Genomic DNA, 24,049 nt, shown 5'->3' with positions numbered 1-24,049 from the left:
GCCACTGCATGAGATTATCCAATGCACTCCTCCCACAACTGTATTCTCCAGAAACATGAAGGCAAATTCAGCTGTTCCTTTGATTCAGCTAAGTTGTACTAAATGCTACAATTCTCTTTATTTGTTCCACATCATTTTATACTTTATGGAGTTACTAGTAACAAGGTTCTGATCTTAACTACGAAGCACACATGCCCCAGCACATTAAGTCAAGCCTTGTGACACCATGAGCTCTCAGTCTCTGGTCACTGTACCCTGCAAACTTACTACCTCAGGGTAAAATTTCCAGCCATCAGTCCCTGTACATAGACTCCCTGTACTCTCATGCCAGCTCCAAAAATCCAACACCAAGGAGTCTAACAAACTCTACATCCACCTACTCACACATATTGTTCTCTGCCACTCACTACTTTTGTAACCCTGGGCAAATCATTTAATCTCTATAAGCCTCAGTTCCCTCATCTAGAAAATGAGTTGGATGAAATGACCTTAAAGGTCCCTTCCTTCTCTAAATCTATTTTCTATGACATTCAACCCAACCATTAATCTTCCGTTTTCCATGTTCCTCAATTCAGTGTCCATGCTGGCTTCCAGCCACCTCAATACCACATATACTGGCACTCTGGCTGGTTCTTGATGACCCTAAAAGAACTCCTTCAGAATTACAATTCTTTATTCTCCTTCCCATCTGAGCAGAAAAAAACTATCTCTGTCTTCTCCTCTCAGTCCCAAAGAATTCCAAACTCCTGACACACTGGAGTATTTCCTTCATCCTTGAAAATACTCAAGGACTCAACTCCTCCTGGGTGTTCTAGGATCTTGCTCTACTGATTGTCCCTACTTTCACTTTCCTCTTCAATTATTCCCTCTATTGACCATTTCCTTCTGCTTATAAACATGCTGAGGCCTCCTCTACACTATTTTAAAAAACAAAAACACTCCCTTTGATTCTTTGGTCAGTTTTATGTTACCATCCTATTCAAAGTACCATAATAATTTCTAAAAACAAATAATATTGGAAATATTTGCAATAGGATTACAGGCACACATGCAACAAAATCCCAGTGTAGTGGTGTAAATAGGATGGTGATGAGTGAAAGGGCTAGAGGAAGTCCCTCACTCTGCAAATATCCTCCTCACTGAATAAACTATTTAAAACAGAGGCAGGGATACAGGAATGTTCTGGGGTATGCCTGTCTCAGGCCAGCGGTAGTTCAAGCCTGACGTTGGAATGAAAGGAGACGCAAAAAGACTGACAGAGCCATAGCAAAGGAACGCCATTGAGCAAGTGGGGCAGTGAGGACAGCAAACATTGACTCAGGCAATCACAGATCCTGACCTCTAAGTTGCCTATCATGATCAACCAGCCAAGCATCCTACAGTGATTAGGGCGTGTCTATGTGTACTGGGGTGACAAGGAAGTGATGTCAAATGCTTGGGCCTTCAGCTCCCCAAACCAATGAATTCTTTAGGATTGGTTTCACTACCTTTTGAGGAAAACTTCGTAGGGGAGAGAATGCATTAGGATATTGTTCCCAGCACAGGAAGCAACAAGATATAGACTGACACAAGAATCTAAAAGGAGATTCATGAGATGGAAACCTCATCTCTACCCTTTGTCCTGAAGTAGTTCATTTCTGCCTCCAGTTGTTTATTTCTTCTATGATATGAATTTTTTAAAGTTGCTTCAGGTTTTAGTATCTGTTTATACTATCTCCTGTAAATCAACTTCAAGCTGGCTAATAAATATGATCAGGCAGTAATATTTCTGGGAGTTTTCATTTGGGGCTCTCTTTCAGGAGGTGATCGGTGAATTCTTTCTATTTCTATTTTGCCCTCTGGTTCCAGAATATCATGGCAATTTTCCTTGATAATTTCTTGAAATATGATGTCCAGGCTCTTTTTCTGATCACAGCATTCAAGTAGTCCGATAATTTTTAAATTATCTCTCCTGAATCTATTTTCAAGGTCAATTGTTTTTCCAATGAGATATTTCACATTGCCTTCTATTTTTTCATTCTTTTCGTTTTGTTTTCTTGTTTCTTGATTTCTCATCAAATCATTAGCTTCTATTTGTGCCATTCTAATTTTTAAGGAATTATTTTCTTCAGTGAGCTTTTGTATCTCCTTTTGCATTTGGCCAGTTCTTCTTTTTAAGGCATTCTTGTCTTCATCAGCTTTTTGTACCTCTTTTACCATTTGGCCTAGTCTGTTTTTTAAGGTATTATTTTCTTCAGTATTTTTTTGTATCTCCTTTACCAAGCTGTTTTTTCCATGATTTTCTCACATCATTCTCATTTCTCTTGCCAATTTTTCCTCTAACTTTTTGGGCTCTTCCATGGCCTATTTATATTTTTTTTTTGGAGGCTTTGGATATAGGGGTTTTGACTTTGTTCTTCTTCTGCATAAATGTTTTAATCTTCCTTATCATCATAGTAACTTTCTATGGTCAGAATTTATTTCTGTTGTTTGTTCATTTATTCAGCCTATTACCTGACTTTTAAATCTTTGTTAAAATAGGGCTCTGCTTCCAGGGTGGAGGGTGCACTGTCCCAAGCTTCAGGGGTTTTGTGTAGCTATTTTCAGAGATACTTCTAGGGATCTGTAAGTTTTCATTTCTTCCAAGGTGGTACAATCTAAGGAGAGGTGTTTACTCCTCTCCTGGCCTGTGCTCTGGTCTGTAAGTGACACCAAGCACTCTTTTCTGCCCTGGAACTGGGAAGGAAGGTCCCCACTCCACTGTGGCCACAAGCTCTGGTGTGCTAATGCTTCTTGTCTTGGGACTGCCACCCAGGCCTGAGACCCGGAGGATCCAGGTATGGGCAAAGCAACAGAGTCCTGCCTTAGTGCTGGCAAAGAGATTCTTATAATCTCCTTCTGACCACTGTCTGTGGGCTGACAGCTCCAGAAGCAGCTGCTGCAGGTGCTGATTCAGTGGCTCCCAAGGCCTGCTCCTGGTTTGCTGGTGCCAGGTCTGCGTTGGCATGATCTCTGCTAGACTGCACTACTCTCTCACCCTGGTGCAACAGACCTTTCTTGCTGACCTTCCAAGCTGGAAAATTGTTTCACTCTGTCTTTTTGTGGGTTCTGCTATGCTAAAATTTGTTTAGAATCATTATTTAAAGGCATTTGGAGGGGTTTGAAGAAAAGCTCAAGTGAGTCCCTGCCTTTACTCCACCATCTCGGCTCTGCCCTCAACCTAGTTTTTCAATAAGGTCATTAAATACCTTCTAACCAAACTCTATTTGCAAAGTCACAAAATCTTATTGTAACACTGTTTGTCAAGTCACTCACTGATTGACTAAACTATTTCTATGGAACTAACTGTCCCCTCTCCGGTAATGCTGTTTTACTTTTCATATTTTTGTGAATCTAATTAATGAGAGTCTGGTGGGGAGGCAGCAGGTGGGGAGAGAATATATGGTATTTAGCAGTGAAACTACCATAGACCCCAGAGTATCTAAAACAGGATATTCAACTTTTTGTGTTAACAATGTTTTACCCTTAAGATTTTATTTCCCTCCCCTAAACAGCAGCCCAAATTGACAAATGATTAGAGAATGTAGTCTGTGAGACCATGACCTCATAAAATTTCAAGTAATTCAAATTTGAATGGTTCTTAACATTCCAGGAATCAAGCCTTAATCACTAAATCCATTTAAGAAATGTCATTATATTCAAAGTTCCATGAGATAAGTATGGAATCTTTTTCAAAAACTAAAGTTTATTCTATACAAATACGAGCTATTGAATTCTCATAAAATCACTTTTTTTTCCTTTCTTTTCCTGAAACCCTGGGACATGCTTTGTCCCCTAGAGAATGCTTCACTAGTCTTTCTTAAAAGTTCTGAATTTCGATTCAGAAAAATAAATACATCAATAACAAAAAAGAAATCACTAACCAATAGTAACATTTTATGAGATGAGATTTTTGTCTTCCTTCCCTTCAACAAATATTTGCTCAAGGCCTATTTGAGGCAGAGAACCTTGCTAAGGGCAGCTCTTCTCTGTCTATCTCCTCCACCTGAACATCCAGAGAATACAACATATGCTTTGGTCAGAAACCAAGAGTCATTTAATAAAAGTAGAAACTTTTTCTTCCGGTTTAGCAAATACAAGTCAAGTCAATAGGCATTTATTAAGCACCTCCTATGTACCAGGCAAAAATTAAACTTACTTTGTGGAAGCCAAGTCAATACATACCTTCAATTCTTTCACAGAGTTTGTGCAAAGAGTGCATTGGACAGGCCTCACACAACTTAATCTGGGTTTTGGCACTCTGAAGGGCAGCCGCTGTGGTGAAGGCTTGTTTCAGGGTAAGCATTATCTCATCCACCTACAAGAAGAAACAAAATTCATGTCTATAAAGGGTTGCTCTTGTGGTACCAAATAAAAAACTTATTCAGCAACATAAGACTTTGCGTGAGCATGAAGAGACAAAACAACGGGAATCTGAAGTCAGCTTTGATTACTGGTTACCTGGATGTAGTTTTCAAATCAGTCTGACTGAGTGTTCATTTGATCACAGATTAGTATGCTTTTTAAACTAAATATTTTGACAGAGATCTCTGAAAGTTAAAAAGATCACTTGCAAGATCCATCAGGAGCAGCTTGCTTGTGGCTATGTCTGTTGTTATTCTATGAACAGCTATCAGCTGTGGTAGTATCTACTCATATAATTTTACTTTTGATATGGTTTTGTGGGGGAGAAGGAAGGAATGACTTACGTAATCTATTTCATTCAGAAAAAAACAATTCTATGGTCAATGGTATGTCCTCAGAACCTCTAACTGATCATCATTCTACTTTTGACCCATGTGAAATACCAACAAAGCTCTGGGTCCCACTACTGACCTGGCAGCATCTCAGGCCGACTCATTTCTTTTTTGTTCTTTCATTCAATTGGATCAGGAGATTTGAATGCAGCCTTCTAAGTTTCCTGCTTGCTACACTTGAGGGCCAAGTAACAGTTCATCTACAGTCATTGTTCAGTTGTTTAGCCTGTGCCCTTGCCTTCTCTGTGATACAACCACAAATACAGTAGCGTGGTTTTCCCACACCCCACAGAACTGGAAAAGGTCAAACTCTATAGTTTTCCTGAAGACAACAAAGAGTGATAACTTCTCACCAGAAGCACTTTAGATATTCAAAACTAGAATCGTGCTTAGAACATACTTTTCTTTTAGAAACTGTCCCGTACCATTTGGCCTCGTTTAAGGAAAGGGTGCTATTTAAACAATTAGGTTAACTTCCATATTTGTATGTACAAGGCACTGAATATGCAGATTAGATTAAGAGTCTTCTAACGTATTATTCTCACCCTCTTGAGATGGATACTTGGGAAGAATTTCATGTAAAATGGATTCACTCACAGGGCCTTTGGGATCAGCTACTTTATGCTTCATTTTCAAAAAATCAAGGGCTCCAAAACTTGTGAGGGGAAAGTATGACACACATTCCCTTAGCTTGTTTTCGTTGTGCTCAACTTTCCAAAAAACTATTTTGAATGGCACATGTATGTATGTTCACTGCTAAGGGTTGGTTTGTTTGTTTGGGGAGGGGGCTACCTTTTACTAAATGCACTTAAGGATTGGTCCCCAATTAATAATAGTAGCTTCAAAATGCATTTAACTTGTTCAATTTATTTAGTCTTACTGTAAAAGATTCCCTGAATAATTGACTATGCTGAACAGAGAGATGTAAGTATAAAATCTTCTTAGTCATTTTTACAACAAACAGAAATGGAACCCTTCCCAAAAGGCTCTCAAATTTATTTGCATGTTTCTACCAAATTCCAACAAAATACACTGATTACTATTATTCTAAAATTTTAAACATATTGTTTTATTTTATATCTCCCATTGAGTTCCTAGAACATTAGCAGAATCTACTAAGGATGAATTTAATAAATAATATTTACATACCACTTATGATGTGCCAGGCATTGTGTACACTGTGCACTTTACAATTATTATCTCATTTAATTTTAACAACAATCCTGGAAGATAGGTGCTATTATTTATCCCCATTTTACCAATGCAGAAACTGAGGCAAAAAGAGGTTAGGTGGCTTATTCGGGATCACACAGTACTTAAAGTCAAATTTGAATTCAGGTCTTCCTGACTCGAGACCCAGTGCTCTATCCACTATGCAGCTTAGCATTTTTAAAGTCATCTCAATAATTCAATTTCTCATCGGTTATAAAAGGATCTCAAGATGTTATCTGGTTTGGTCTCTTATCTTACACAGTTGCACATATATATGAGCCATCTAAGATGAATAGTTATCAATCCTAATTTTACAGAGCAACACTAACGAAATGGCAATCTGTTTCACTACCAACAGTCAAAAATCTTTGAAGGCATAGGTTCTGCAGCATTTATCTTTATATCCCAAGTACCTAGCACAGTGTCTTACACACTCTAGGTGTTTAACAAATGTCTGCTGAATCAATAAATTAAAGAATGCCTTCTTTTATTGCTTAGAGAGGCACATGAAGAAGTAAAAGAGGACTTTCTGGATGACATCCATGAATTCCCAAATGGTCTAATGACTTAGTTGTATGGCTGTAGTTTGCTGCATACTAAGTCCATTTGCTTTATGCTCTTAACAAATCCCTATAGCTATCCTTATTAAGTCATCCCTTTCTTATCTCTTTTTCTAGGCTAAACAATCACAGATTTTTTAAAACTTTTCTTCCTGTGAACTATTGTTCCATTCCTTCAAATCAATTCAATAAATATTACTTACCTCTTATGTACAAGGCACTGTCCTGGGGATAAAAATACACACACAAAAAAGGAGTAGTCCCTGCCTACAAGGAGCCTGAGGAAAGGAGGTAAGGGGAGGAGGAGAAGAAAAATCATTTAAGAGAAAGTATACTACCACAAGGGAGGATAATGAAGGCAAAGAAAAAATTTAGACAATGTACTCTCCATTTCTATCATTCTTCTCTGGACTATGTGATTCAAATACTATTGATTTCACTAGTGAATTTCACTAATTTCACTAACTTTCTAATTCACTAGTGAATTGTTGTGTGCTTCCAAGTGATTCCAAGTAATGTTTCACTGTATTTGGGCAATGGTATGGTACTTACAAGTGTTGAGGAAAGAAGGAAGATAAGAGTTAAAAGCTGCTAGCTTTTCCATCTCTTTACACATGCAGATCCAACATTGAATACAGGATTTAACAAAGGGTCTAACCAATGCCAAGTATAAAAGAATAACTTCCCAAACTTCATATATTGTTGTCCTATTAATACATTCCCATGTTATATTTGCTTTTTTACAGTATCATGAAGTTTATGAATATTCACATGACTCCATTGTCCCAAATTTTCTGCTTCTAAGTGGTCTACCTTTTTTCATCTCTACATTCTTAAACCTCTAACTACTCTACTATGATCAGTTGGAGGAAGTTGCAGTGAGGCATTATTAAGAGACAATATAAGTAAAAATTTCCCAACAACTAGAGCTGTTTAAAAGTAGAAATAGCTACTATTTTTTTTTTATGACAGACACTGGGGTCCCTGAGGGTTTTCAATCAGAAGATGGATTATTCCTTGTCAACAATGTTGAAAAAGACATTTTCATTCAGGCAGGGGTTGACTAGATGCCTCTGGGGGCCCTTTTAACTCTGAAGTTCTGTGAATTTCATCCACCTTTGGATAGGGAACATCTGGCAAAAATTCCAGTTGCTTTGAATCCTATGGTTTGGTTTCTTCAGCTTATGTACTATACTAATCCAGGAGTAGAACATTCTTGTATTTCTGATTATTAGTTTATAAATTCAAATAAACTGCATTACGCTGCATAGGAGCAGAAAAAATGCTTCCGGTATATTCTTTGTACTCAAAGATAAGACCCCCAGGTGTGACTGTGTAATATGCTGTCTTACACACCTGCCAAGGCCATACGCATGAGACTGTCCCTGGAAACCATACTGCTTAAATGACTTTGTTTTTGATCCCTGTATGTCAGCTGTTTCAGCTGTCCCTCATTATGTGGATAATTTATATATAACTGTTCTTCTATCTCATAGTTCTGATGCCTCTCTATTTTGTACTGTGTTTTACTAATATAATCATGGTGACTAGAGTTCCTGGTTTCTGGAATCATCTTGCTCTAAAAATGATTGTCCTGAAACTGAGACTCCAGGATATTTTCAGTACAATGCTAATACATTCACAACGAGTCCAGTCTGTTTCCTTAGTCACGGAGTTGCTGGGTTATTAATGCTGAAGGTACCCAAGCTTCTTATACTGACTTCCCTCTGCCAAAACTATCCTATGTCTGAGAAATGACCAAAGGTAACAAATATTTAATAGTATTTGAAATCACTAAAATACACTAAAGTAACTGACCGACCCAAAAGGTAACTTCTTTTTTTCCAGGTTGGTCAAAATGTATCTTAGGATATTAGGAAAACTCCCTTCATTCTTTCCACATTCTCCTCTCCCCAACAAAAGCTATGAAGTAAAGATAGAAATCTTAAGGAAAGTGTACTTAATTAACATATTCTTCCCTTTAATACAGTCATAGAAAGTAGAGGGTTTGCCAGCACCTAAAAACTGACTAAGATCATATTAGACATCAGAACAAGACCCTTAGCTACAGGGCACAGCCTTTACTGGCTTTGGGAGAAGACAGAAATTGCAAACCAGACACTGTCTCCCTTACAGTGAATGACACTGGGAAGAACAGACACTTCCATCCATTCTCCCTCTACTTCTCCATTTTGTCTCTGTCATTGCCAAGCAATAATAAGCAAAGGCTGCAGTGGAGCTGGGGCGGGGCAGGAGGGAGGGGTGTTGAATAACAGGTCTGATGTCCAAGGTGGTATATGTATAGCTTGTAAGGATGTGCATATTTCTGGAGACAATGTCCAAGTTTTCTGTGTTGTGTGCTTCCAAGTGATTCCAACTAATGTTTCCCTGTATTTGGGCAATGGTATGGTACTTACAGGTGTTGAGGACAGAAGGAATTGGTATTAAATATATAATAAAGATGGCTTGAGTAGAGAACAGGTAAAAAGCATGGATGACTAAAAATATCTAAGTAATTTTTTAACTCTTATCTAAACCTCCTTTACTCAGTTGGTTCCTGTATCCTAATTAACAAAACTGATTGTTTTGACCTGGAGATAAAGAAAAGAGTACAGGAAAAGAGTGAAAAACACAACATGGAAAATTCAGACCAGAAAACAAGGCAATGTAAAAGAAATAGGAAAATCTGTTTTTTTAAAAGCCCAGAAAAAAAAATACCCAAAGACTGCAGACAAGAAGATAAAGATCAAAGCAAAGGAGGGAAAAATGACCCAGCTTTTTTTCCCCCTGACCTTTTACTGGTTTTTGTTGTCTTACTCTGAAAGCAGATTAGAAGGAAATAAGGAATCAACCCTCTTCCCCCTCTTACAGTGAGTAAGGAAAAAGAAAAGCAGCCTTCCCTGGCATTCCCACTGTTAAAACAACACACACTTTTTAAATGATGGGATTTTTAAGCTCAATGAAATGCATAAACTTAAGAAAGTGAACATGCCTACATCTTGGTTTTGGTGTTCCATTCTTCTGCTGTTTTACGAGGTTTGAAACCCTCTCGGGTGAAAATGATCTCTCCCTTCTCAAACTGCCCACAAAATTTTGCCTGAACATCTCCTTTGCATTTATCATACTGTCTCTTACATTACAGCTACTTATGTCAGCCAGTCAACAAGTATTTATTAAGCACCTAGTATGCACCAGGTACTGGTCTAAGAACTGGGGCTTCAAAAAAAAGGCCAAAGACAGTCCGTGCCCCCAAAGAGCTCACGATCTAATGGGGAAAACAATATGCAAACAGCAATGTATATTTAGCTATATGTAACACTAATTAGAGATGTTTGTGTTTTTGCCCCTTTTAGATTGTAAGCTCTTTAAAAGAAGGGTCTGTATCAGATCTATCCTTGTGTTTCCAGAGCCTAGCATATGCATTTTTTTATTGATCTAGACCTGTGGTTTCATTGGTATGGGGAATTCCCTATGGGGAAACTCTTCCATCTGTGCTGATGAGTCACTCCTCTGTCATCGGTAGTCTTAGTAAGGCAGTCTTTCCAAGGACATAGTAAAGTTATTTTTCTCATGGTCAGTCAGTGTCAAAAACAGGAACTAAAGCCAGGTCTTCCTGAAACAAAGGCCAGTTTTCCATCCACAAAACCCATCATGTCATTCACATAGCAGTAGGTGCTTAATAAATGTTTAGCACATTTGATGAATTCAAATGTTTCCTCCATGCTCTATTTTCTTATTGCTTCTTTAATTAGATTGAGAAAAAATAGCTTTTTTAATAATTTATTCTGCCAGTATGAGAAGTAAATAACAATAAGATCGCTTACCAAAGATTCACTTGCACACTGGAACACATAACAAATATACTGATTCAACCCAGGTTCTTGAGATTCCCGACAGATAAATCCAAAGTGATCAACATGCTTTATACCCTGGAGAGGGAAAAGAAAGAGTAGTATCCTTAGAAATGAATACATACCCATACACATATACCCTTTAAGAAGTCACTGAAGTCCAATATTAGAGCACAGGGAATGTATATGTTTTCACATGAGATCCATACAACGACTTTGATATCCAGTGAAATCAAGACTGAGATCACTCAAGCATACTTTATTTGTAACAAATGCTATATATTATTCAAGGCTTCAGGAAGAGAAATATTAATGGCATCAAGCCACTATACCATGTGATATATTATACATATTCCACCTCTTATCACTGAGTTTTTTGATCTACTGTCATCAAATGGTATACTGACCATAGAATAAATCTGAAACTATGCAAATGCTACACAAGTACAAGGTGACAAGTCTAATGAGTTAACATAAACTAGTTCTTTTAAATGGAAGAATTTCACAGGATTCAGAGTGAGAGTTGGAAGGAACCTGAGAGGCATCATCATAACTAGTATTTATAGAGCAATATAAGATTTGCAAAGTGTTTTACATATGTTACATCATCTAATCTTCACTACAGTTTGAGGTAGGTGCTATCATTTGACAGATGAAAAAACTGGCTGAGAGAGGGTCACTGACTTGCCCAGGGTCACACAACTAGTAATTATCTGCAGTAGGATTCAAATTCAGGTCTTCCTGACTCTTAAGTCCAACCTCCTCATTTTACAGATAAAGAAGCTGAAGTTCAGAGAGATAAGATGTTTGCCCAACTTGCCCAGGATCACAGTTTCAAAGGCAGGATGTGACCCTATGTTTTCTTAACTCTAAGTTTACTATATCCAGTGTTATCAAATTCAAATAGAAACAGAGGCCACTAAATTGTACATAAGGATCCCTGAAGGCACATAGTGACTCAGAAAACCACACATTAACATTATCTATGTCTTACTGTGTTTTTATTTATTCTGTTGAATGTTTCCCAATTGCATTTTAATCTGGTTCAGGCTTCACTCAGGAGTGTTGAAGGCTACCACGTGGCATGCCATGTGTTTGCCACCTCTGCACTATGTCCCACTGCCTGCTCAGCTACCATTAAAATGCATTGTCCATGTAAATAAATTACACTCTAGAAACCACCACACAATAGAAGAGTGACACACAAAAGACTGGAGCCAGCAGCTGTCCACACTTTTCATTCAGTGATGACTGCCACAGTGCCTGAGTAAATCAGTACATTCTACAAATCACCCTACTTAATTGCTACTCCTCAACTCGAGCCTAGATAACTTCCAAAACACCTCTTAGAGAATGCTCTGGCCTTTGTTCCAATCTCCTCTAGCCAGCCAGCACTTTCACACATGCAGCAACTGGCTAGAAGGACTATACTGTTTTAAAAGCAAATGTGTTACCAGCATAAAAATAGGAATGAGGCTTAAACTAAACCTGCAGATACCTAATGTGATTCCTTAGATGCTAAAGTTAGCTTAAAGGCTGCAGAAAGAGGATACTGATGCTCTAGCATGAAGTGATCCAGTAACCAAGGGGTAGGTTGAAGAATCACAAAGTGCAAGTAATCTGAATCTGACACAGTTCATTAGTGACTGAAAGAAAACCTTTCATTAGCTCCACAATGAATGGAGAGAAAAACACACACAAAACTTCCATATTCAGAGGTCCTCATTAGCTCAGTGGGTCTTAAAACACTGACATGATGTTTTCGTGTTTTCAGTAAAGAAAACAGCCCTCTTTCCTGAACTGAGGAAAGCAGTACTTCTCACTCAAAAAGGGACCCTACACTATTCTCTTCCTAAATTCGGCTATCTTCAACCAGGTAGAGCCTAAGGAAAGCTAGAAAATCGAGCTGGATAAAAGAAGTTAAGTAAGGCTATGCAATAAGGTAAAGTAAAGCAAACAACATGTGTCCAGATGGGGCAACTTACTATGAAGTTTTACTTTGCTCAGTTTAAAATATTTTCAAATTAAAAAAAGGTAAAAGTTACCAACTAATATATTTGAATTGTTAGATTTTTTTATTTTCCAATGATTACAGGGTAGAGGTAAAGAGGAGGCCACTGATGGAATAAGGGGTTAAAGGAATGGGAATTGTGACAGAACTGGTTAAAAACACTAGTTTTCTTTTTTCTATCAGTTTTAGTTCAAAGGAATAAGCATGACCACATCATACCCACAGCCCTCACTACTTAAGATTTTGAGAAACACTATTTATTAAGGGGTGGACATGACGGTAGGCAAGTGGTAATCTAAGATTACATGATATACACACATACATTTAAAACAACCTCAAGCACATAAAACTAAAGCCTAGCTTTTTTGGATCTAGTTATTTTCAGGTCTATTTACATGTATTATATGGGCTTTTTGTTTAAATATTATCTCCTGTAATACATACCTGAGAACAAGAAGATATATCTTTAAAATTCTTTTCAAGAACAACTGACTTGGAATCTGGGCTGATTAGATTAATTTCAAATCTCCCAACCTTGAAAATAAAGACATACTAATTATTTTCAATGCAAAAGTACTTAAAGTTTCACTTTATCAATAAAAATTCAATTCTGCATATACACTTAATTGACCTGTCCCAAATATACCAACCCTTCTCAATCCATCTTTTAGCTATGAAATATCAATTCTCCAAAATAATTTCCCTACTTCTAAAAAAATGTATAAATGTATAAGCTTAACTATGTTAGCTTCTTGTGAGACAATGAGTTTGAGTAGATTTTTGTTTTAACTCTGAACTGGAATAAAACTATTACTACCAAGTTTCCTCACAATAATATAGTATTAGCCTAAGAATTTCTAATACAAATGTAGACTGACCTGAAAGGGAAAGATAACCCTTAAAATCTTATTAAAACTTACATATTAGTCTAGACAAATCTAATCAATATGCTCCCTTGATACCATCCTTCTTATGAAAGTTGATCCATGTGTGCTGAAGCAAATGATTGTTAAAACATTTGAATGAGCTAGGTGGTGCAGTGGATGGAGCACCAACCCTGGAGTCAAGAGAACCTGAGTTCAAATCTGGCCTCAGACACATAATACTCACCAGCTGTGTGACTCTGGGCAAGTCACTTAACCCCAACTGCCTCACCAAAAAAAAAAAATTTGAATGAGTCACCAAAGGAAATTTTGGCATTTTCTCTCTTAAAGTTCCTTAAAAATAAGCAAAGGTTCTCATCTGTATGTTATATAATTGAGGAATATCCCTAAAGAGCTGTGGGTTGACCAAATTACCCCTCTGGTCCTACAACAGAAGGAACTTCAGGATCTCTCTATTTCATAACCTTAAGTTGCTTTATTTTGGCAGGGGTAAGGGATGGAGTGAGAACTGAAGGGGAATAGTAGAAAAGACACTGTTCTGATGCCCACAGTATACCTTTCCCTGAATTCTTCTGATGACAGAAATATGCAATGACTAAATCAACTATTTCTTCAGTCTTCTTTCCTGACTGCCTGATATTATCTATTTATGCTTGTGTGTGTGTGCGTGTGCGTGTGCGTGTGCGTGTGCGTGTGTGTGTGTGTGTGTGTGTGTGTGTATCCTCAGAAAACTCTGATGACTATCCATCCAGCCTTTCCTTTTTTCATTAGGAAATTTCTTTTACCTCTCCCATGCCTGGTAAGAGTTAGTGATTCCCTCAAATATGCTACCCCACCCCAGATACCTTCAGATGTCTTATATGCAGATCTAGGTTAACAGCATTTATTTATGGATTGATACTATGCAGTATACTGATAGGAGAGACCTAGAGCCACAAAACGTAACCTTTTGTCTCCTTAAATTTATTCCACTTTGCTGTTTTTAATCTACTCTTTTCATATCTGTTCCTTTCTTATGCCCCAATATTCTCCCTTTCCAATTTCCTTAAATCTTTTCTCCTTTCTTTTGGTCCATAGGTCATTTAGACCTAAAAAGGACCTAAGAAGTCAAATAGTCCAACTCCCTCCTTTTATACATGAGGATATTAAGGCCCAGAGAGGATAAGTGTCTTGCCCAAGGCCACACAGGTCATAAGTGCCACAGCCAGATTCTCTAGCTGAAACCCAGATTCTCTCTGACTCCAAACCTGAAGCACTCTTGCTCTCTTTCTCTTATTTTTAGCCTTGTCTCTACTCTTCCTTGTTTGAGAGTAGGGACGAAAAAGAGGGTTCAATTAACCATTTGGAGGTGACCCGTTTAGCTAAAGTCAACTTGGCTCTCAACTGACCTTCAGGCTGCAATATAAGATACCGCAGACTGCAAAGCAAAGTTCTCAAAGAATGCCCAGTTAAGTACCTGGAACAACATCGTTCTATTCTTCTCTGAGTCAGAGGGTTGGACATGACTAGGGGCACTTGCATGTCTTCTTCGTGGTTGTACTTTTAGGGTGCCATCATGCACCTTCTTCTGTGAAACTGCAGTCACACTGCTACATCGAGACCGAAATTCTTGCTGTTCATCAAAACCAGAATCTTCCAAAATCCTTTCAGGGAAGCAGACACGAGAGCCAGACAGACTTGTCTGTCCTACCACCATTGTTAGGCCAGAGGCAGGAGAGGTTATTTCATCAAGTTCCTCAAATTGACCATCTGCTGGTGAAATGGGTGCTTCTGAGTCAAGGACCACAAGGTCACTACTAGAATCACAACTGCGCTGCTCACTCTGGAGCCGGAGACGCTGACGTTCGTGTAGGCTGAACTTTTCAATGCAGTCATCAATGAGAGTCGATGGGGCCTTCTTATGGGTCACAGTTACCTTTCCACAATAAAGCACTTCAAACTTCTGAGAGTTGTAAAAGGCATCCTCATTATCTTTATTAGGTTTGGCATCTTCTTTCAGGGCTACTTTAGACACTTGCCTTATACTGCTAATAACATCAGGAACCTGCAGGAAAAAAAGAAAACAAAATCCTCATTTCAGTTGTAAAGTTGGAAACCACTTCTATTTCACAATTAACCAACATATAGAATATACCTCTCAAAATGTCTGATAAAATATATAACAATCAAAGGTTAATCTAGGTAAACCAGGAAAGCAAAATCATCACATGACTGATATTTACAGTTTTGTTCAGGTAAAACTCAAATTCTGACATGAATATAACTCTTATGGGTTCATAAAGTTATATCTGCGTCACTATAATAGAGACAACTGTAAAATTTCTATGGAGCTGATATTCAGTAGGTAGAGAACTGGACTCAGAATCAGAAAGACTTGGGTTCAAATTCAACTTGAAACACTACCTGTGTAATCCTAGGCAAGCCCCCTAATCTTTCTGTGCCTTGGTTTCCCCATCTATAAAATAAAAAAGATGGAACTCAATGGCTTCTAAGGTCCCTTTCAGATCTAAACTTATGATTCTATAATAATGCTTTCCAAGACATTATGTTTCCCCAAAAAAGTAATTACAGTTCTCTAAGCATTCCAGTGATGAACATAAAAACTACTGTAAGGTTGAACTGAAGCCCAGAAAGTGCATATGAAAAGTCACATTTATTTGCTTGTTGTCACCTCCATTAGAGTATGAGCTCCTTGAGGGCAGAGACTCTTTTTTGCTTCTTTTTGTATCCCCAGTGGGTAGCATAGTGCCTGGCACACAGTGGGTACTTAATAAATGTTTATTAACTAACTGATATGGTGAATCTCTAGCTAAAATAGAAACTGATTCTTAGATTTTAGTTGTCTATGATATTATGCAAATCAGTTCTCTTTCCTTGAACAAAATTATCTGTTTTGAATATCCAAGAATGTTCAAGACTTAAACACAAGAATTCCAGTTTTTAAATAAGAGAAGATAGGATCAGGCAATTAGACACAAAGTAATACATTCATATCTATCACTTCCTTCTAAAGAGTAATGAAAAACCTGTGTAATGTCTTTGAGATAAGGGACTCTACACATGACACAGCTTGCAAAAGAAGTCAGGTGTTACAGGCCAACACATGACCAAGTAAGTTTAACTCCATGTGGTCTTTTCGCCTTATCAGTTCAGTACTGTTGGCTCTCAAGCCAGATTCTCAAGTAATGGTGCTGGCTGGCAAAAGCACCAAGAGTTTTAAAATGATTTCTTTTCATTAAGTATCTCCACTAAGGGGCTAATATCTAAGATACATAAGGAACTAACAGAAATATGTAAGACCAAGAGCCATTTCCCAATGAAAAGTAACAGGATATGAACAAACTTCTCCAAAAAATTACAAATTATTAACTTCATATTAAAGAGAAATGCAAATCAAAACAACCTTGAGGTCTCACCTCACACTTGCACTAATCAGCAAAGATAAGAAAAGATGGGAATAGTCAGTGTCTCAATGTCGAAGAGGTTTTTTTAAAGATAGCCATGCTAAAACACTATTAGTGGAGTATGAGTTGACCCAACCACTATAGAAAGCAATTTGGAATTATGGTAAAAAAACAAATTAACAAAATGCCTATATTCTTTCACCCAGATATTCCACTACTAGACACATACCAAAGGGATTAAAGACACAAAAAAACCTCCATGCATCCCAAAATATATATATAGTAGCATTCTTTGTGGTAGCAAAAAATGGAAAGAAATTGATGTCTATTAATTGGGAAATTAATAAAAAATGATATGCACAAAAGTAATGAAATTATACTGTACTATAAGAAACTATGAATAAGAACAACACTGAAAAGACTGATATGAATTAAGGTAAGTAATATCAGCAAAACTAATATACACAATGCTTACCACTATGATCAGAAAACATTTCACATGCTGTTTCTGGTTGATATACTGGAATTTCTCATATATTCATTTATTCTCTCTCTCTCTCTCTCTCTCTCTCTCTCTCTCTCTCGTACCCCATCCCTGCTCATCACTCTCCTTTGTAATTTGTCTTCCCTGTCATAATGTAAGCTCTTTGAACAGAAGGAAGGCCAGAAAGAACTTCGGGTGAGCAGGACAGCCTTGAAAGTTATATATTGAAAAAGAAAAGTAAACTGTATATAATAAAGATTTGCAGCTTTATGTACAATCTCCTTTTTTCTGGTCTATTGTTCATGTGGAAATGTGTATTTTACTTGGTGTTTATTTAATTCAGAAGAAAAATTAAAATTTTTAAAAGAATTTAAGCTCCTTAAAAGTGGAGAGTTGTCTTTATATGTGTGTCCCCAGTGCTGACAGCAGTGCTTGGCACATGGCTAGTGCTTTATATAAGATTTTTTATTAATTCATTCATTCTTTGTGACAAGGAATAGCTCTCTGGATAAGTTGGAAAGGGGTATAGTTAGAAATAAAGGTAATGAAAAAGCAATGAAAAGCCAAAAATATTAATATAAAAGCTTCTTTAAAATGATTCCTCTTGATCACAAATCATGCTTTATCAAATATTACTCATCTAGTTCAGTAAACTAGGTGCTATTCAATTCACAAATACAATTCTAGAAATTTGGGGAGAAAATGTTTTAATTCATGTGTTTTGGGTACAGAATTTGGGACCCTCTTTTATGGGGTTTTCAACCTTTATATTACCCTATAATGTCAATGAGATTTTGGATACAGAATCAGTTAATAAGGATGTATTGGCAGGGGCAATCATTTAAATAGGCTGGGGGAGGGGGTTAAAACGAGGGGAAAGTCAAAAATAATAGCAACATTTATCATGGTTTGTTTACATGGTGTTGCCATGTAACAGAAACAAGGAAGCCAAAAAAAGATGGACAAGCTAGGTCACTTGCCATTCTAAAATTCCCATCATAAACTCAGTTTTTCACATGATTACTTAAGATGACAATGGGTTATCCATGTAAAAATACCTGAAAATTCTGCCCAGGTCTGCCACTGGGCAAATCACTTAATCTCTTGAATTTGTTTCTTTTGACTAGATCATTTTTAAGATCCTTAATAGCTCTAAAATTCTCCAGTCCATTACCTTACCAAAAAAAGCCATTTAATATGGCATCTGGTATTGGCTATAAAAAATACAAAAATGTTTTTTTTTTTAATTTTCTTAATACAAGTATACCATTAAGCCACAAAAGATAATTTGGAACTAACATAATATACTGAACCACCTACAACAAGGCTACTATCAAAATTCAAAGGACAATTGTGAGCCAGTTAGAATTTTAAAAGATAGTCTTTACCTACTTTAAATGTTAATAGGAAAAGTCTTATGCTTTAAACAGGGTAAAAATCCTTTAGATGAACTACTGTAACCATATTTGTATGCTCTGAAAGCTACAGAGGCAACAACTGCAAATCACTTCAGAGACCTTTAAAAGTCTACACAGAAGTGGTAAAAGATGACTACTATACTAATTTCTAATATTTAATCAGAAACATTTTTATAAACTTCTGTTTTCTCAAATATCAAAAGACCAATTCATCCATATAAAATGACAAAAAGCATAATGTCTTACACAGCTTTAACTTTCAAAAGCCTCACAATATTGAAAACAGCACAGTACTGCCGAGAAGCAGCACAGTCTTTATGGTTAGCTTCTTCTTGTTATTGCTTCAGTGCCTTTACTAAGGGACTCAGATTGCCTAAGTAAACAATCACAAACATCAAAGTTATTCCTTACTGTAGGAACACTGCTATGTTAGAACCCTGTGCTATCAAACTTCATATTATTTAATTAGTTTTTATAGTTAAATTAGCAAGCACCAAAGAAGCCTGGTAGTGTTAAGCACATTAATTCTTTTAACTTTAAGAATAAATCTTAAGACCGACACATGATTTGAGATTTGTTTAGCTTACCCATGCAAAAGAAAATTCAGAAAAAACAAGAATGATAAAAGCTACCTTTTCATCAGGAATCCAGCTGAAGAGGGGAGCCATTCCCAAGGAATACTAAATTTGACAAATGAATATAGTCCTTAATAAGAGGCTTTTGCCACATTTAGTAGGAAGCGTTCTCTCTTTCTGAATGAGCAATATTTCTTGAAGTTAATGTTAGTATGCCACTACCGGTTAAAAGATCTCCTACTAGTAACCGTTATTGCTTCAAAAGTCAAGCATTTCCTGACAATGAATACAGGAAATACATGAATTGTTCGGGATTTGAAAGCCAAAGAAAGTCTCTGATTTCTTTCAAAAGGAATACTGTAATTTCAATGACCTCTCTTTGCTGTTTAAAATTAACTGGGAATAGGAGTTTGACACTTCTTAATTAGGGAGATATCAGAGTATTAGTCACAGTTTGAAGAACTATCTAGACAATAATCATTTTCCCAACGTTCCCTTTATCTGACTATATTCCAGTAAACCTCTGGAGATGGAATTAAGATGAACAGAGTTCAGAATAAACTACTTGAAACCTCAAGTTTGAAATTAAAAATTAACTAGCCTAACATGTATAGGAGGAATAAAACAATATTCTACAGTATGTCAATATTGATATACCCAGTACTATATTTTTAATTACATGTATAATATTTAATAGGGCTTATGTAAATGAAAGTGGTTAGGAGATTAAACATATATTACAGTTACATGGGAGAGGGGGGAAAAATCAAGATAATCTTTAGACTGACAAAGAATTGTGTTTCATCAGAAGGGTTAGAAATCAGAAGAGTAGTTATACCACTCAACTACCCATAAAAATGGAGCACCAGAAGCAAAAGAGATAACATGCAATTTTAAACTTGGCTTTAGAATGAAATATTTGAGTTTTTATGAATTTTCCTTTCTAAATAGATTTTGTTTAGGCTGACATTAAGGTCAACATGCATTTCCTTTACAGAAAAAAAAAAAAAAAAGACTGACTTCTAAAGGTTGTAGAAAAAGAAGCTACAGGGGCAGCTAGGTGGCGCAGTGGATAGAGCACCAGCCCTGGATTCAGGAGGACCCGAGTTCAAAACCGGCCTCAGACACATAACACTTACTAGCTGTGTGACCCTGGGCAAGTCACTTAACTCCATTTCCTTGCCAAAAAAACAAAACAAAAAAAGAAAGAAAAAGAAGCTACAAAGTAGGCCCATAGCCATTAAGAAGTTCAAGGCATTTGGGGCCATAAGAGTATAAGTGACACAATCAGGATTCAAATTCAGATCCTTTGAGTTTAAATCTAGTAACTGTTTTCATTGTATCACAATGTTCCTGAATTTATAAAGCATGTACTCAACATTGTGCTAGTATCTTGGATAAAAGAAACAGATAAAACAAAATAGTCCCTGCCCTCAAGAAGCTTATATTTTAACATGGAAGGCAACATGTACATATATAGGTTTATACAAAATACCAGGAAAAAAAAGGCAATTTTGAGGGAAAAGTCACTAGGCACCAAGGGGGACCAGGAAGGGTTTCATACGGAAGACGGCATTTGAGCTGAATTGTGAAGGAAAATAGAAATTCCAAAAGGCAACTGGAAGAGAATGAATTTCAGTCATGAAAGACAACCTGTGTAAAGGCAGTGAGAGAGAAGATATGTCATATTTGAGGAACAGTAAAAAGAAGATGATTGGATGGGTGAATTTTAACATGCCCCTTAAGCACCATCTTCTTCATGAAGCTTTTCCTAATCTACCAACTACTAGTGCTCACTCTCCTAAACTACCTTGTATTTAACTACTTTGTATGTGTTTTTATTTCTTCACTAAATATTTACTCTGTAATTACTTATCTATGTACTGGTTGTCTCCCTCACTAGATTGTAAGTAAGACTCATTGTGAATCAGGATTGCACCTAACAAAATGCCTAGTGCATTACACATGTTAGGGTCTTAATAAATGCTTGTTTAGTGACCCATCTGAGTGACTGGAGAATTGGTGGAGGGGAGTAATGTGCAACAATGTATAACAAAACTAGGAAGGTAGGATGGGATCCCAAATTATGAAGAGCTTTAAATGCCAAGTACAGATAATAAGGAGTCACTGGGATATATTATAGAGAAAGAGGGGTATATGAACAGACCGGCTCTTGAGGAAAACCATTCACAACTGTGTGTATTAATTAGAGTGGAAAGGAACAGTGAGACCAATCACCATCTCAGACAGCTGGTAACAGGACCACTTCCTCTTCTCTTTTCTCCACTAGTCTTATCTTTTTGAGACAAAAAGAACTTTCTTAGTCATACACAGCTGTTGTAGACCCTCTGTCCATGGTAGTGCTGGAATACAACATTTAAAAGTAAAGTAGTACGCTGTATCCATAAATTGAGTATCACTACTTCCATGCTGCTAGAAGGAACTACAGCCTTTTGAAAATAAATAAACAAATCAGGACCCTGAATAGGTTCAATTCTTATAATGTGAAGATTTTCATTTCCACCATAATTAAAACATTTTATTTTTAAGCCTTTTTTATGATCAGAAGTTTCCCCCTTAAGAGACTACTAAAGACTGACAATGAGCATTCCAAGTTACTGCTAGTTTAAAACAATGGATTTCTTATTACAATTCTTCTTCCCCTCTTATCTAAGATCATTCCATTAGTAATCACCATTCTAAGTCAATTTGCATGATCATCAAGAGCATTATTGTACATTCAAGCTCTGTTCTACTCTTGCCATAGCACACAATCTCATGAGAAATATTTTTCCCTGATCACAGACTCGCTGGCAAATTTCACTGAGATGGAACACAGGAAGATAAACATGTACTAAGTGAAAACAAAGAAAACACGGACATTTTGATTCTCACATAATTATATAATCTCTGCGTATATGACTGTTTGTTAAATGCTGAAGAATAAAAATAGGCAAACTCAATTACTCTACATCAAGGGTAAGTAACTCAATATCTTAGAAATCAGTACCCTGATGCCAAAAAACAGCTGGAGAGATTTAAGATATGTAATTCTAGTCAAACTGGGACAAGGGTGGCTTTTCTTTAGTTTTTTTTCATGACTATGAGGGACACAGTAATGAAATAATCAAGTAACAAAACTTACATTGCTGAGGTTTTAAAAATACAAACATTGAGCCCTGTTAACTTTTTAAAATTCACTTTACAGAGAACAGATTTTTTTTAAAAAATTAACATGTTACTATACTTAATTCAATAATTCAAAGATCTATAATTTCATCAGATGCAGATAGCAATCCTTTTATACTCAGTAGACGGTTTAAGAGTCACTATGGTTAAAAAGTTCATCAGTGTGAGGCCAATCTGGTGATGGATACACTTCTCCAAAGTTAGCTAGGCTGGTCCTTAAACAACAGACATATAGTTAGTCCATCCCTGAGATCCATTTCAGCTCAGTGGGGCCTTCTTGCCCTTCTACTCTTCTGGAATAGCCTCAGGGAATCCAGGATCTCTTCCATGCCAGAATAGGACTTTAATAGAGGATTTTTAGGCATAAGTTTTAAAATTAGTTTCCATTTAAAAAAAAGAAGTGAAAAGAGCTCCCTGAATCCAAAAGACACCAAAATAAAACATTTCATTTGCCAAAAAGAAGAGTAATTCTTCGGAACTACGGATTACTGAAATTGATATAAGGCTTTCTAAACACAGTCATGACACTATATGGGAAGCTGAAGAGAGAGGGTGTGTGTGTGAGAAAGAGAGAGAGAGAGAGAGAGAGAGAGAGAGAGAGAGAGAGAGAGAGAGTTACACATTTTATCCAGCAAGCACTAGGGGGAGCTTTTCTCCCTGGGCTGTTTTCAGCTAGTCAAATAAATAATTCAACAAGGCTTCTACTAAACAATATCATATGTAAATTATATTATAAGGAACTTGTGATAATAATAATATTTTAAACTAAAAGACCAACACTGAGAAAATTAACTGACTTTTTAAAGATAGTTAACCAAGTTCAGTAATAAAAATTAGCAAGTTGGTGAAATGGAAGAATTAGAAAACATCTTACTGGCATTTTAATCTCCATAATTCTCACACATTTCCCACATATGACATTGATACATACACTAAGTAACACAATAGTAAGCACTGATGATGTAAATGTAACCACAAATTCCAAAGTTAGTTATTAACAAGAAGCTTAAATAATCATTTTATTTCTTAATTATACTTGTCTTAACAGGTGGTATCAGAGGATCAAATTGCATGAACAAAGTTAAGATGTACAATAGTATCCCTAGAAAAATGACAAGAGAATGAAGGGTGAATCCTGGAAAAATGTGATATAACAAGGCACATAAAGCTCCAATATCAACAGACATCTCCAACATTAAAAATTATACAGAATATTCAGAAGTCTGTTCTCTCCTTAGTGTTTATACCCAAAAAACATTTTTTCATTTTGAAAATGCAATTCTTATTCAGGCACAGCACATACTTGAAAACATTCTTCTAATCTGCTTCTGCCTCCTCTCTTAGCTGAAAAGAAGTGCTATGTTATCCAAGTGCCAAAAGAGTTACCAAGAGATGACACTACTATTTCATCCTTCCAGGACTATGACTAGATGGAGGAGAAAACTAGTCATCCAGAAGTCAATCTCTAATCTATACTTATACAAAAATGCATTCATCTTTGGGAACTTACAAAATACTTTTACAAGTATATCTCTCCCCACTAGCTCTAGCATACCCTTTGCTTATATTAGTAATATAAAGCTTAACCAAACAGTAAACATAAAAGGGTGATGATGTTTCTTGTGTAAGAAGCAACAAAATGCAATACTTCAGCAGGACATAGTACCTTGGTGTCCCATCCTTCTG

At 36.6% G+C, this 24,049-nt stretch overlaps 1 protein-coding gene across 4 annotated transcripts in view; it reads right to left on the bottom strand.

The window, feature by feature from the left end:
- The window catches only part of TBC1D4 (TBC1 domain family member 4), a 217,068-nt gene that overhangs the window by 74,243 nt on the left and 118,776 nt on the right, over nucleotides 1-24,049 (bottom strand). For 3 of the 4 annotated variants that reach the window (XM_027844547.1, XM_027844546.1, XM_027844548.1), the window contains exons 2-5: nucleotides 14,750-15,337; nucleotides 12,854-12,943; nucleotides 10,372-10,476; nucleotides 4,204-4,336 (exon numbers count right to left, since the gene is read on the bottom strand). In XM_027844547.1, coding sequence (XP_027700348.1) covers nucleotides 4,204-4,336; nucleotides 10,372-10,476; nucleotides 12,854-12,943; nucleotides 14,750-15,337 — 916 coding nt within the window. Of the gene's footprint in view, nucleotides 1-4,203; nucleotides 4,337-10,371; nucleotides 10,477-12,853; nucleotides 12,944-14,749; nucleotides 15,338-19,231; nucleotides 19,296-24,049 lie in introns of those variants that run through there. The other variant, XM_027844549.1, reaches the window with a different exon arrangement.

The sequence above is a fragment of the Vombatus ursinus genome, unplaced genomic scaffold, assembly GCF_900497805.2.
Source record: "Vombatus ursinus unplaced genomic scaffold, bare-nosed wombat genome assembly UNPS02014942.1, whole genome shotgun sequence".
Taxonomy (NCBI): domain Eukaryota; kingdom Metazoa; phylum Chordata; class Mammalia; order Diprotodontia; family Vombatidae; genus Vombatus; species Vombatus ursinus.
The sequence above is the reverse complement of the archived record's forward strand: the minus strand, read 5'-3'. Positions and strand labels throughout refer to the sequence as shown.